Raw genomic sequence first — 11,965 nt, 5'->3', positions numbered from 1 at the left:
ATGCGGACAGTTAAGATCCCGGGGCGGACGGCCGCAAACCACCGACGATGGACGCCGGAGCTGCTTACCTTCGTCGCGTTGGTAACGAGTGTGGTGGGTCTGGCTGCCCTTTCATCGGCCCTGTCGTCCGACCAGATTCCAACCGTACCGACACACAACATGTCCAACAAGGAACGGAACGAGCTTAAGTAAGACTCCACCCGAACACGTGTGCCCTTTGGCGGTGGTAGGATTGAAGAATTGAAAATTAATTTATTTCTCCTGTAATTTTCCACCCCGGTTCGTCCTTCCCGGGTCCGAATCGGGCCCGGAAAGACGCATTGTACGGCGCTACATTCCAATCGGACCCACCACGATGCACCCGACAGAGAGGAAGCCAGGGAAATGTTCTACCATGCGTACCGGGCGTACATGGACAATGCCTATCCGGCGGATGAGCTGATGCCGCTGAGCTGCACTGGCCGCTACCGGGGAGTGACGCCGTCCCGTGGCGACCTGGACGATACACTCGGGAAGTAAGTTAATTAGCCGAGTGGCCCGCAGGGAACAGGGCTGACGTGTAATAATCGTAAATGATGAATCAATTCTTTCGCTCTGCTACTCCGACGACGTAGTCTTGCGTGGTTAATTTTTTATTTCGAGTATTATGTATACGCAGACAGGCGAAGAGAGTTTGTTCGCTGTTATCATCGTGTGCGATATGGCGACGAAGCGATACGTGCTTATCATGCAACTTCGCCAAAAACCCCTTAAAGATAACCTGTGCCAGTTGGTTAAACGTACGCTTTGATGTTAATACAAAGCATGTGTTACGAGTTAACCGAGTGTAGGGACTTGCAATGCTTTGGGACGTGATCCAATCTTACATTTGTAGGACAAAAATGTGTCTTCTTTTGCTACGGTTACTTTTTTTCCCGTTCTTGTGGGTATGTTATTCTTTTTAAAGCACTTTTTGTGCTATTAATTCGTAGCAATAATGTGTTTAGTTGTAAATTACGATCGACATTCGTTTGAATCGAGGGCCGTATTTACACACATCTGATGTGAATTACTTATGACTAAGCCGTATCGAGGAGGAAAAAACGAACGTGTTAATCGAATATTTCATGACCTTGCATTAAACGCGATACGCTATTTACTAGATTGTACACAAACACGGGCCTACATTGCACGTGCAACGAAGCGTAATAATTTTGTTTGGACACATTAGTAACGTTTTTTTCTTTTTTTTAGCTTTTCCATGACCCTTGTGGACACACTGGACACGCTGGTGGTGTTGGGTGACATAGAGGAGTTTGAAAATGCCGTCAAATTGGTGATAAAGGATGTTAAATTTGATAACGACATCATAGTGTCGGTGTTCGAGACCAACATTCGCATGATCGGGTAAGGGCATCGAACAAACTCGTTGCTAAATTGCAGAGTTACAGTTTGTTAATTGTTTGTGCTTGTTTTAGCGGCCTCCTTTCGGGGCATATCCTCTCGGAGTACGTCCAGAAGCAAGCAGATGTTATGACCTGGTATCGCGGGGAATTGCTAGAAATGGCCAAAGACCTCGGCTACCGGTTGCTACCCGCCTTCAACACCTCCACCGGAATACCGCATGCTAGGGTAAGGAACATGAAGTAGAGTTGGTGAAATGAAACAGATTGAATATGAAAGTTCCTCTTTCGATTCTCCCATTTGCAGGTCAATTTGAAGCACGGCATGAAGGTCGAAGCATTGCGACATTCCCGAGAAACATGCACCGCGTGTGCCGGAACGATACTGCTGGAGTTTGCGGCTCTCTCGCGACTCAGCGGAGAACCAATTTTCGAGGTGAAAGCACACGCTGCCATGGACGCACTGTGGAAGATGCGTCATCGTAGCTCGGAGCTGATGGGGACGGTTCTGAACGTGCATTCCGGCGACTGGATACGGCGCGAATCAGGCGTCGGAGCTGGCATCGATTCATATTACGAGTATTGCCTAAAATCGTACATTTTGCTGGGAGACGAGCGCTATCTGGCTCGGTTCAACCGCCATTATCACGCAATCATGAAGTACATCAGCCAAGGCCCGATGTTACTCGACGTGCAGATGCATCGGCCGCACACGAAGACGCGCAACTTCATGGACGCGCTGCTTGCGTTTTGGCCCGGGTTGCAGGTGCTCTCGGGTGATCTCAAACCGGCTGTCCAGACGCACGAGATGCTCTACCAGGTGATGCAAATGCACACCTTCATTCCGGAGGCATTTACGTTTGATTTCCAGGTAAGCGGAGAGCAAAACTAGGAATGTGGTTTAGGAAAAAGTTATCACAAACTTCGCTTCTTTTCCCGCAGGTTCACTGGGGTCAACATCATCTTCGTCCTGAATTTATTGAATCGACGTACTTCCTTTATCGTGCCACTGGTGACCACTACTATCTGCATGTACGTACCTTCGTGCCTGTTGATGGAAAAGATTCTCAACTACCTTTAATTTCTTCAACTCGCTTACTCTCCAGGCGGGCAAAAAAGCCCTCAAAGCATTGCAGAAACACGCCAAGGTGCCCTGTGGCTATGCTGCCGTGAACGATGTTCGTACGGGTAAGCACGAGGACCGAATGGACTCGTACGTGCTCTCCGAGACGTTCAAGTACCTCTTCCTGCTGTTCTCGGATCCGGCTGATCTGATTCTCAACATTGAGGATTTCATTTTCACCACCGAGGCTCACCTGCTGCCACTCACGCTGGGACAATTAGGCAACCAGACCTTTAGTAAGTGCGAATTCTTTGCGGGTATGGCGAAGGTCCTCCAGAGCAACGTGGTATTGATTGGTTCCTCGTTCCTTTTTCAGCTGGTGTGCGCGATCAGGACGAACAGATGCACATGCTCGACTACATGCGCTCTTGCCCCAGTCCGAACAAGTTATTTCCTGAAACAGTCAGGCGCCCTCTCCGTGACCTCGTTACGGGAGTCTGTCCGCGCATATCGAGCGCCAAACGACTTAGAGCGGCTGACTTTCAGGCAAGCAATACGGATCATCTACGAACAGTTTATGACATGGGCATTACGATGGTTTCTCTAGGTGATGGCAAGGTGCAGCTGCTTCACAGCTTCCACAATGTAAGCATTATGCCGCGAATTGTTTGGCGAGATTTAAGTTTTCATTTACTCTGTCACTCTTGTCTCAGGCCAAATCTCCCGAAGACGCCGAACGGGGGCTTATCTTCATGCGTGAAATGGTGGATCTTTCGAATTCGAACTCCATCCCAAACACGCAGCTGCAGGCCGTTGCTTTCAAGCGTGAAGGCGATCAGGAGCTTCGGATCCTCGAAGCCGGCCCGAGCCATTTCGGCATAGAGCTGATCAACGATTTAGCGGTCGTGCAGCAGGCCGTCTTTGCTAAACCCGCTAGAGTGTGTTCAGGTAAGGGCTCCTGGAAGATATCCATTTGGTTGCGCCATGTTAACATGGGTGGTCTACTTGCTACAGATTTAAAGAATGCGGATGAGATTCGCAAAAAAATCGTAATCATCGAGCGCGGAGAGTGCACATTTGTCGACAAAGCACGACGTGCGCAGGCAGCAGGTAAGCGAGCGTTGTTTTCCTTGATTGTGTGAAACAGACGAATTAATACTTTACGCGTCCCAATTGTGCACTCAATTGTAGGTGCTGCGGCAGCCATAGTTTACGACAACACGCCAAACACGTCAATCAACAACCAGCAGATGTTTGCAATGTCCGGTGACGGACAAGACGACGTGCAAATTCCGGTGGTGTTTCTATTCACCCGGGAAGCCGAACAGCTCATCAAAGCCATCAAGGAGCAGCCAGATCTGGAGGTATTCTACGTTCCGCTGCAACGAGTTTCGCCCTTTGCTGACAGTTTGCTTAATGGTACTTTTATTCACTCACGTTTTTTTAGCTTACGCTCATGTCCGTCACTGGGCTTAAGGAGAAGCTGTCCGAGGAGCAACGCGCAAGCACAACGAAGACTGACGCCAAGAGTAGTGATTCAACAGCGACGCCATAGTAGCAGAAGTGCTAGTAGGAGTAGTAGAAACAAATAGCTGCCGTGCTGCCGCTCCTGGCACCGGGCAGAAGGGCGGATATAACAGTCCTTCCTCCGAGTGCCATCGTGGCCGGTATCAGCAAATTTCTCACATTCACTCGACGCGGCGCGTCTCACCTGCACGGCGACAAACGCGCAACGGGTTAGATAGTAATGAATTTATTAGACAATTAGACCGCACCGTACCGTTGAAGGGTGAGCGAGCAAGCGCAAGTGAAAGGAAGGAATCGTCCCACCCCCGGGCGATTGTGGCGGGGAGATTGTTAGCTAGGAGGCCAGGCGTGGTGTATGCGGTGTGCGGTGTGTCTTTTTACTGGCTGTCCGGGAGAGTGTTTGCCATCGAATCGCACAGCTGGCAGGGTTGAGTCCCGTACAAACTCAACGAGGATGGAAGATGCAATCAGAGTGCGTTAGGGTACTGTGTTGTTGATTTATTTTTTGTCGTTTCTCTCCTACAAACAACGTGATACTTTAGTGTACAGTTAAGACCTAAAGCGTGCATAGAAAATGGAGGAAAATGATGGGACGAATTGAACTGTACAGAAACCGGTGTTGTGTGAAACATGTGGCTTCGCAGTTGGGAATCGATGGGCGCATGTTCCGAGTGTGGATGCTTGCTCTATATTGCATTCTCCACTTCACCCTTTAGCAATCCTTTCAGGACTTAGCCAATCATTTACAGCTTATACTTGCTTCGGTCGCTTTTCGCACCAGCGTATACATATCATGGAATCGATTTGATTTCATACTATAATATATATATTTTTTTCTTTTCATTTTCGTTCCATCAGAAAACAATTGTGATCACAGAGTTATAATCCTTTTTTGTCGCCTTGTGCAATGCAACCTAATCAATCCTCTAATCGTATTGCTATAACAGTATGCATAAGTTAACGTCCCACATTCACAAACAGTACGATATTAATTTTGCCGCTTTACGCCAAACGAACTCACGTTTGGTGGTTTCGCTGGTGTAAAGAGACACAGTCTCTTATGGATAGTATTAGTCCGATAATTTTCTTTCTTTCCCGATTGCATCCTGCGATAGAGCGAGAAAAATAAAAGCAACGCAGATTTATAGTCAGGCAGAGAAATGGCAGCAAAGCGCGAACGCGCGATCGTCGATGATTATTTCACCCGTTGATAGGCAAATTGATAGATTGCCGGCTTCCGTCGAACGGAGCTGACATAGGGCGGTCTGTAAATAATTCCTTTTGTACGAAAGCGAATCGGAATGCGGTTCGGGCGCGCGGTGTAGCAGAATTAGGATGTTCAGCTGGCCGATACACTAGCATGTAAGTAGGATAAATTTGATGAATCATGTTGCAATAGCGAAAAGGGGAGAATTTCGAGGAGCGCTATGGATAACTCACGGTCCGGATAACGAAAAAAGAGAGGACGCTGTATTCCAGACCGCTTCCGTGCGGCTCCACTGTAAGTGGGCGGTCGCTGCGTAGAAGACGAAAAGTGCATAATTGTTTTCCATTTATGGCTACGATCCATTTCTTTCTGTTCGTGTTTTTTTTCCTCAAATAAATGATGTTGTTATAGTTTTGTAAATAAAGAAATTTTTTATATTAAATCACGCCTCGTTGTGTTCTGTAGATACGTACGCTTTAATATTGTATTAACCTTTTTCTATCAACAACTCAGTGAAAAAAAGACATCTTAAACGACTCAGATTTGTGTCTGGGGATTGTATTTTTTTCCTTTGTCCACAGCACACATCCTGTTTTCGTTTCTTTTTTCCTCTCTCGACTCTGACGAAACTCTACTGTGTCCACCTGCGAAGTGCACCCTGAAGCCGCTGTTTGTCCCACAAATAATTGCTAATTAGAAACTTCCTTCGCCGCAGGGCGGCTGGGCAGGACGAGCGGTTTCCCGGTGTCCGCCGTGAACCACCGTCTTATTATAGATGTCCTCGCCAGCTCTCCGGGATCCGGGGAACAAATCATCTCATTTCCGTTGCTCTGCCGCATTTACAACGAGGTTCGCTTCCGTTGCTCTGGCAACCGATCCAGTAGCCGGTCGGATGCATGTGGTGTGAGTTTGTGTTAATATTTTCTTTACCTTAAAAGGCTCCTGCTTCGGGTCGGTTGCCGGGACGTGAGCAGGAAATCTTTTCCCTTCGCTGCACAAACATGAACCACAATGGGGTCCCGAACCTCAATGATGCTAACGATTCTGGCACTTCACCCTCGAATCGAGGGGCGGGAAAATGGCTGTGCATTCCGTGCATCGAACCTGGGGACACTTTATACGCTTGTAATTGCATTTTTTTTTGTTTGCGTGAAGCAATTAAAATCTGTCCTCGCCACCGTACCACGACGACATGTGTTTCTCTCTGCTAAATGCACGAAAACGTCACCGTTCTTGAATTAATTAAAACACACACCCCCCCTATTTGGTTGGGAAGCTCCCGAGAAACGAAATAAGCTGCCAGCTGGGATCGCAATTGTATCTCCTGGTGTTTTTTTGTTGGTTTCTTCTGCCGGAACCGCTCGTCGAGGTGGTGAAAAAGAAAAGAAGTATCCTTTCTAACGACGACGGCCTCGTATGGACGAGAGAGCCCTTCTTATGCATGACTTCACACGCTCAATCGTCGGACGGCTTATCTCTCGGCAGGTGCTCCGGGCAGGATTCAATTAAAACTTTCTGATTAGCTATTGATCGGCTTGGTTCGAGCGTGCAACCCGTCACCGGGCCAGGGGGTACTATGGGTTTTATGTTTTATGTTTCAGTTCTTCCTTAAAACCGTCGAAACGACCTGAAAGTCTTGGGCTCAATCGGCGTTTTCAACTCGCTTCTAATTTATTGCCTTATTTCATGTATTTCGAGTATCCTTTTTCAGTTTGAACCAGGTACTTTCAGTAACGGAAAAATATTCCAAATTTCTATAACACCATCAAACATTGCGTCTACCGGCACTTGCATCGTTTGAAGATACGATCAGTACGATGCTAGTGCATCTCGATGTTCATCGTGGCCATGGCTCCATGGTAGAATGGCTACATGTTCTACGTGTGAGTAATTTAATTTGCATTCTAACTAGACGTGTGCCGGATTTTATTTCAACTTCAGAACACTCTCCTGCATCCTGCGAAACAATCGCCCGTGCTCTGTTTCTCTTTCTGCATACGAAGGACATTCTTTACCGCACGCTATTCACAGACACGTTTAGAGGCGTTTAAAGGAAAAATAAAGCTGAACTACCCTCTCGCTATCGTCGACTGACCGTGCTGGCTTTAATTGTTCGTGCTGCAATCGCTCATTTTCCGTAGAATTCCTCCACGCAAGGATCAGCACATAAGGATGCAGGATGCGAGTGTGCACACCGTACGAGAACTTTGCCCGCGTACGTGTCGCAGAATGTGTCGTGGAAAATAGCGTGAGGGAAAATTAATAATAAAGTACGCCACCCTCGACGGCTGTGGGTAAATATTTTCACTCTTTGCACTTCCTTGAGTGGAAAACCCTCCCGGTCTCGGTGTCGTTTTTTTTCTTCTTCCGGCATCCGAGCGGGCGTTACTCGATTTTAATGTTTAACCATCGCGAGAGTATTTGCATACGCTTATGCGCGGGATTTGGAACAGGGCGTGTGATGAGCACCTCCGTCGGGCTCCTTCTGGGGGGAGAAAACACGTCGAAAAGGACGAAAACCGGCGTTGGTATCGAGCGTTCTCGTGCGCGCCTTTTGCTTCCACGACGACTCGCGCACACCAGGGAATCGCAGCAGGCGATGCACTCGTCGCGCCGCCTACTGAGACACGGAACGGGTGTTTTTACATTGTTTAGCAAACTTTTCATGTCATCATTATGCTGCTACGCCTGGGCGTAGTCTCGTGTATGTCCTGCGGGGGTGGATGGCCGGGACGTGGGCCTGTTTCGTAGACTATTTCGTACACATGTCGCCGCCGGCAGTGGTGAAATATTGAGTCCCTTGAGAGTGGTGGGGAGTCGATTTGGTCGGGTGGTGTTGGCTGGAGCAAGGTGGTTGAAGAGTGTTTATGTTGAAGAGTGAAAAAGGACGAAAGCGAGAGAGAGAGAGAGAGACTGCCAGCACGCGAAATGTGCACGATCGTGTTGGCGTTGATAGCAGTAATTGGAATAATGTAGTAATTATTTTTAATGCATTGCTCTGCATCGGCTGCAGCTAACGGCCGGTAAGAGATTCCTCGTTGAATCGTTTTACACTCGAGAACAAAAAAGAAACGGAAAATGAAACGTAAAACAAACATGAGCTAAATGAACAACACTTAAGACCTACGGAAGGGACTGAATTAACGAAACACGTTTGCGCTTCATTCGCGATTTACTGTTGCATCCGTACGTTCTTTAACAAAGTTTTCTTCCATATAAAGCGTAAAATATTCCGACAGGAACACACGCCGACGGGAATGCGACGTGCATAGTGCTTCTTGTTGGTACTATGCGGTACCGTAGCCGATTCTTCTAGAGTGCTCTTCTCGTGTTCGAAAGGACGAGTGCCACTCATACCACCAGAACGATTCACGGGCCAAGATTCGTAGTAAAGCAGCCTCCATCATCGCCATGGTATCGCGTTCTGCCCCAGGCGTAGCTCGTATCGTGCCTCTGCAGCGTTACACGCCGTACAGCACTCTAAAAGCGCAGAAACGAACGCTGTTATCGTCGTTGCATCGTATTCCACAAGCCGGTTTTGTTTGGCAACATTTTTCCCCCAAAGCCCCATCACCTGCCGATGTCGGTGTGCGGAAGTCGGTTCCCTGCTCTAATGACAACTTCGCGAACACCATGCTTGAAGGGCGGGGGAGATAGAGAGTGAAAGAGAGCAACGTTCGCTGAGGGGAAAACTTCATTTTCTTCCCATCTTAAATCTGATTAGTACTGACGGGGTTCGAAAAACGTGCAACAAACCCAACACCCCACCGCAGTTGGGGGCGTTCGACAAACAGAACATTTTAATCTCCTGCTGCACATCGAATCGATTACCACTGTTTGTGGAGATTACTCGAAGCGTAGACGCAGCTGCAAACACAACCCAACGAACCCAGGCATGGGCCTTTCCTTTGCCAAACTTTTCCTGCTCTTCAATTGGTTGGGTGGTGGAACGATGTACCGATTGCCTTCATAAACATACACACGTACCCGTACAAAAACACACACGTGCTCAGAGCAATACCATCACGCCCGAATGCACACGGTTGCTGCAGAAGCATCCTTCTTGTATCTGTGGCAATTCTTTGCCTCGTCAATGCGCCATTCTTGCCCTTGTGGGAAGACTCACACACACACACAGTGACGCTACACATGCACGACATGAAATATGTTTCGATGCATCCTGCGTCTCGGGATAATTTATTGTGTCCCGACGACCCGCGTCCTGGTGGAAGGGAAAGGAAAACTCTCGTATAAGAATCGTGAAACGTGGGGGTGGGGGGCGGCAGAATTCAATGAAGCATTTTTGTGTACACAGCTGTTGGGGTGTTGGAAGGAACCTCTGCTTGCTGCATGCGTATATTTGATACCTTTAGCGAGAGGCGCTGCAGCATGCTGAAAGTATTGAACTTCGTCAGTGTAAACAGAAGGGTAAAAGTTTTACATTATTTGCAGCTTGCTTGGATCCCGTGTCACGGACGGGTGGATTTGAAAGCAAAACGAGTCCTCCGTACAAGCACAAGCACATCCAATGGTGTGCTTGTGTTTCTGGAAACAATATGGCACGAGTTTCAATATTTGTGCATTTGTTTTGAAATTTCCACTCCATCGCTAGCGCTGCAAAGTTCATCCTGAAGAGGGCTGATTGCCGTACAGGTTATCTGAATAATAAGAAAACGAGCTTAAGACTCGTATTTAACAATTCCATTTAATTGTTTTTTGAATGAACTTTAGTTTGTGTTTTTCGCTAAAATCGTTCTACCAAGTACTGGGCGCCTCCATCGCATGTTACCAAGTACCAGGCGTCTCCATCACATTCAAAAGTATGTTTAAACCGGGCTAATTATCGGTTCATTTTGAAATTAAATTTCATCCGTTTATGCTTATCGAATTGCTTTGGCGATAATTATCTTAAAAGCTGTTTTATGGCTAGCTAAACGCTTTAAAATTCAATTTTGCGCTCTAAACATTCCTCGCGCTACTCGGTGGCTCGGAGGCATTCAAATCTCACTTTCTATCGCTCAAAGCACAATCGCCCATCATCACCACCATGTGGTGAGGCAACTCCACCAACCGTGCAACATGTGTCCACCAGCGTTGAGCAGCGAGTTTGGAGGCGGCCGAATTACGCTACTAAAATCAAATCGTCAGCCCATTTACCACGACCCCTCGAAGCCAGCGCAAAATCCCAGCTCCCACGTGAGGAGCCGCCAGCGCCATGCCAAATCGACCGAATTCAATTGCAAAAGTTAAATTCCACCACCAGTCGGGTGCAACGCCGATGTGCAGCAACTGCAGGACCCACTGTCGAAAGCGGGTTCCTTTAGGTCCAAAAGTTAGCACGCAGCTCGATGGCACCAAAAACGGTATGCAAATGGGTTGCCTTCCCCGCCCACAGTCCACAGTCGGTCGGTGGCGCTTCGAATGCCAAAAAGTGCAAACGTCTGGCCATCCCAATCTCGCTCGGTTTGCGCAACAATTGCGCTGCAGAAGTGAGAAACCGTATTCCGTAGGGCGACCGCTGGTTGGAGCGTAAAATCTGTTCACCATCTCGCGCGTGGGTGGATGGGTGGTTGGCCGGGTTTTATTGGATTGAATGAATTTACTGTAATTGTCACAAAGCTCCCGGCTCGCAACGAAACGCCAACGCTGGCCTGGAGCTGGGAAAACTATTCGAGCCCGTCGAAACGAGCGATCAAAGTCAAACGTTGAAACGGCTGGGCAATTGTTTGCCGTTGGTTCACGTTGCCTGTGCCTCGATTCGAACTGAAATGATTCCACCCGGTCGGTTGTTTGGTGTTCGGTCACTCCCTGCTTGGTGGGGTGTAAAAGTGCCACTTTTTTGCACGGTTATCAGCGCGCATTCGGGCCGAAAACTTTTCACGCTCCACCCAAAAAACTCATTCAACTATCATCAGAACGAGTTTGGCCGATTCTGAGACGATGCGAAGGAATCGTTTTAAGTGAAAAGCAATTTAGGAGACATTCTCGCATCCTTTATCGTTCGTCCTTAAGCGTTCTTTCTCAAACCCCCACCACGATCGATTCATCAATCCGCAATGAAGTCGCTTTTCATTTGTGCTGGAAGCTGGAAGAAAACTTTTCTCCGGACGTATTTTGCCTGGAAATGGACAATCGCTTCAAAGTGTTTTTAGCATACTGGGTAAGCGTTGTCTCGGAAGATAAGCTACTGTTCCGAAAGGTAAAGCATCCTAAATCAAATACCTTAAAGTCGCCTTTCGATAATGCCCCAAAAAGCGCACTCGCTCCAGCCGCTAGGAGCGATATTAAATTTTCTATTTGTTTGCCAAAAGCCCACCCTCGTGTTTGGTTGCCCTTGAAGAAGCAAACAGGAAGACAAAGGTGACCCATATTAGCCCCATAGAGCCAGTCCCTTTGATCTCGGGTGCCTTTCGATGTTTAATTTGTCTGCTTCGGCCACATTCCGTCGGTTCTAAGCATCCCAATGGCCGGAAGTCCATCGCTGCCCTGTTTTGATCGAAGCCCCCCGGGGGAGAATATTAAAAACGTTCCACCGGTGGACATTCGTTCCGTTGGAACGCACCGGTGGCCTCAATCACGTCCACCGGTTTCCGAATTTAATGATGGCGAAGAAGGAATATAAATTCAAGATTGTCTCACCAAGAGCTTCTCTCCAGAGACCTATGAGATTAGACGAAAGCAGGCCAATCATAATTCACCGCACTGCGAAGGCTCTCGAGGGAACGGTCGTGCGGAAATTACAATCAAAACCTCAACATATTGGCCGGGGAGGGCTTTTTCCGGTAG

General features: G+C 48.0%; 1 protein-coding gene across 1 annotated transcript; it reads left to right on the top strand.

Moving 5' to 3' along the window:
* LOC128722545 (ER degradation-enhancing alpha-mannosidase-like protein 3) lies at nucleotides 1–5,575 on the top strand. The gene is made up of 12 exons (XM_053816215.1): nucleotides 1–188; nucleotides 369–515; nucleotides 1,234–1,386; nucleotides 1,458–1,611; nucleotides 1,690–2,253; nucleotides 2,325–2,414; nucleotides 2,489–2,741; nucleotides 2,822–3,090; nucleotides 3,159–3,393; nucleotides 3,460–3,555; nucleotides 3,637–3,809; nucleotides 3,893–5,575. Exons 1-12 carry the CDS (start codon nucleotides 1–3, stop codon nucleotides 3,998–4,000), a joined length of 2,430 nt encoding a protein of 809 aa, XP_053672190.1. The 3' UTR covers nucleotides 4,001–5,575.
* Nucleotides 5,576–11,965: the final 6,390 nt, after the last annotated feature.

Source organism: Anopheles nili, chromosome 3 (genome assembly GCF_943737925.1).
Source record: "Anopheles nili chromosome 3, idAnoNiliSN_F5_01, whole genome shotgun sequence".
Classification (NCBI taxonomy): Eukaryota; Metazoa; Arthropoda; class Insecta; order Diptera; family Culicidae; genus Anopheles; species Anopheles nili.
Note: the sequence above shows the minus strand (reverse complement) of the source record. Positions and strands in the feature narration are given on the sequence as shown.

Bases quoted from the DNA above. Each gene is read 5' to 3' on its own strand.
- LOC128722545 (XM_053816215.1), top strand. From the start codon at position 1: ATGCGGACAGTTAAGATCCCGGGGCGGACGGCCGCAAACCACCGACGA. The intron at 2,742-2,821 runs GTAAGTGCGAAT...TTCCTTTTTCAG, and splicing joins ATTAGGCAACCAGACCTTTA to CTGGTGTGCGCGATCAGGAC. The intron at 3,091-3,158 runs GTAAGCATTATG...CTCTTGTCTCAG, and splicing joins TGCTTCACAGCTTCCACAAT to GCCAAATCTCCCGAAGACGC.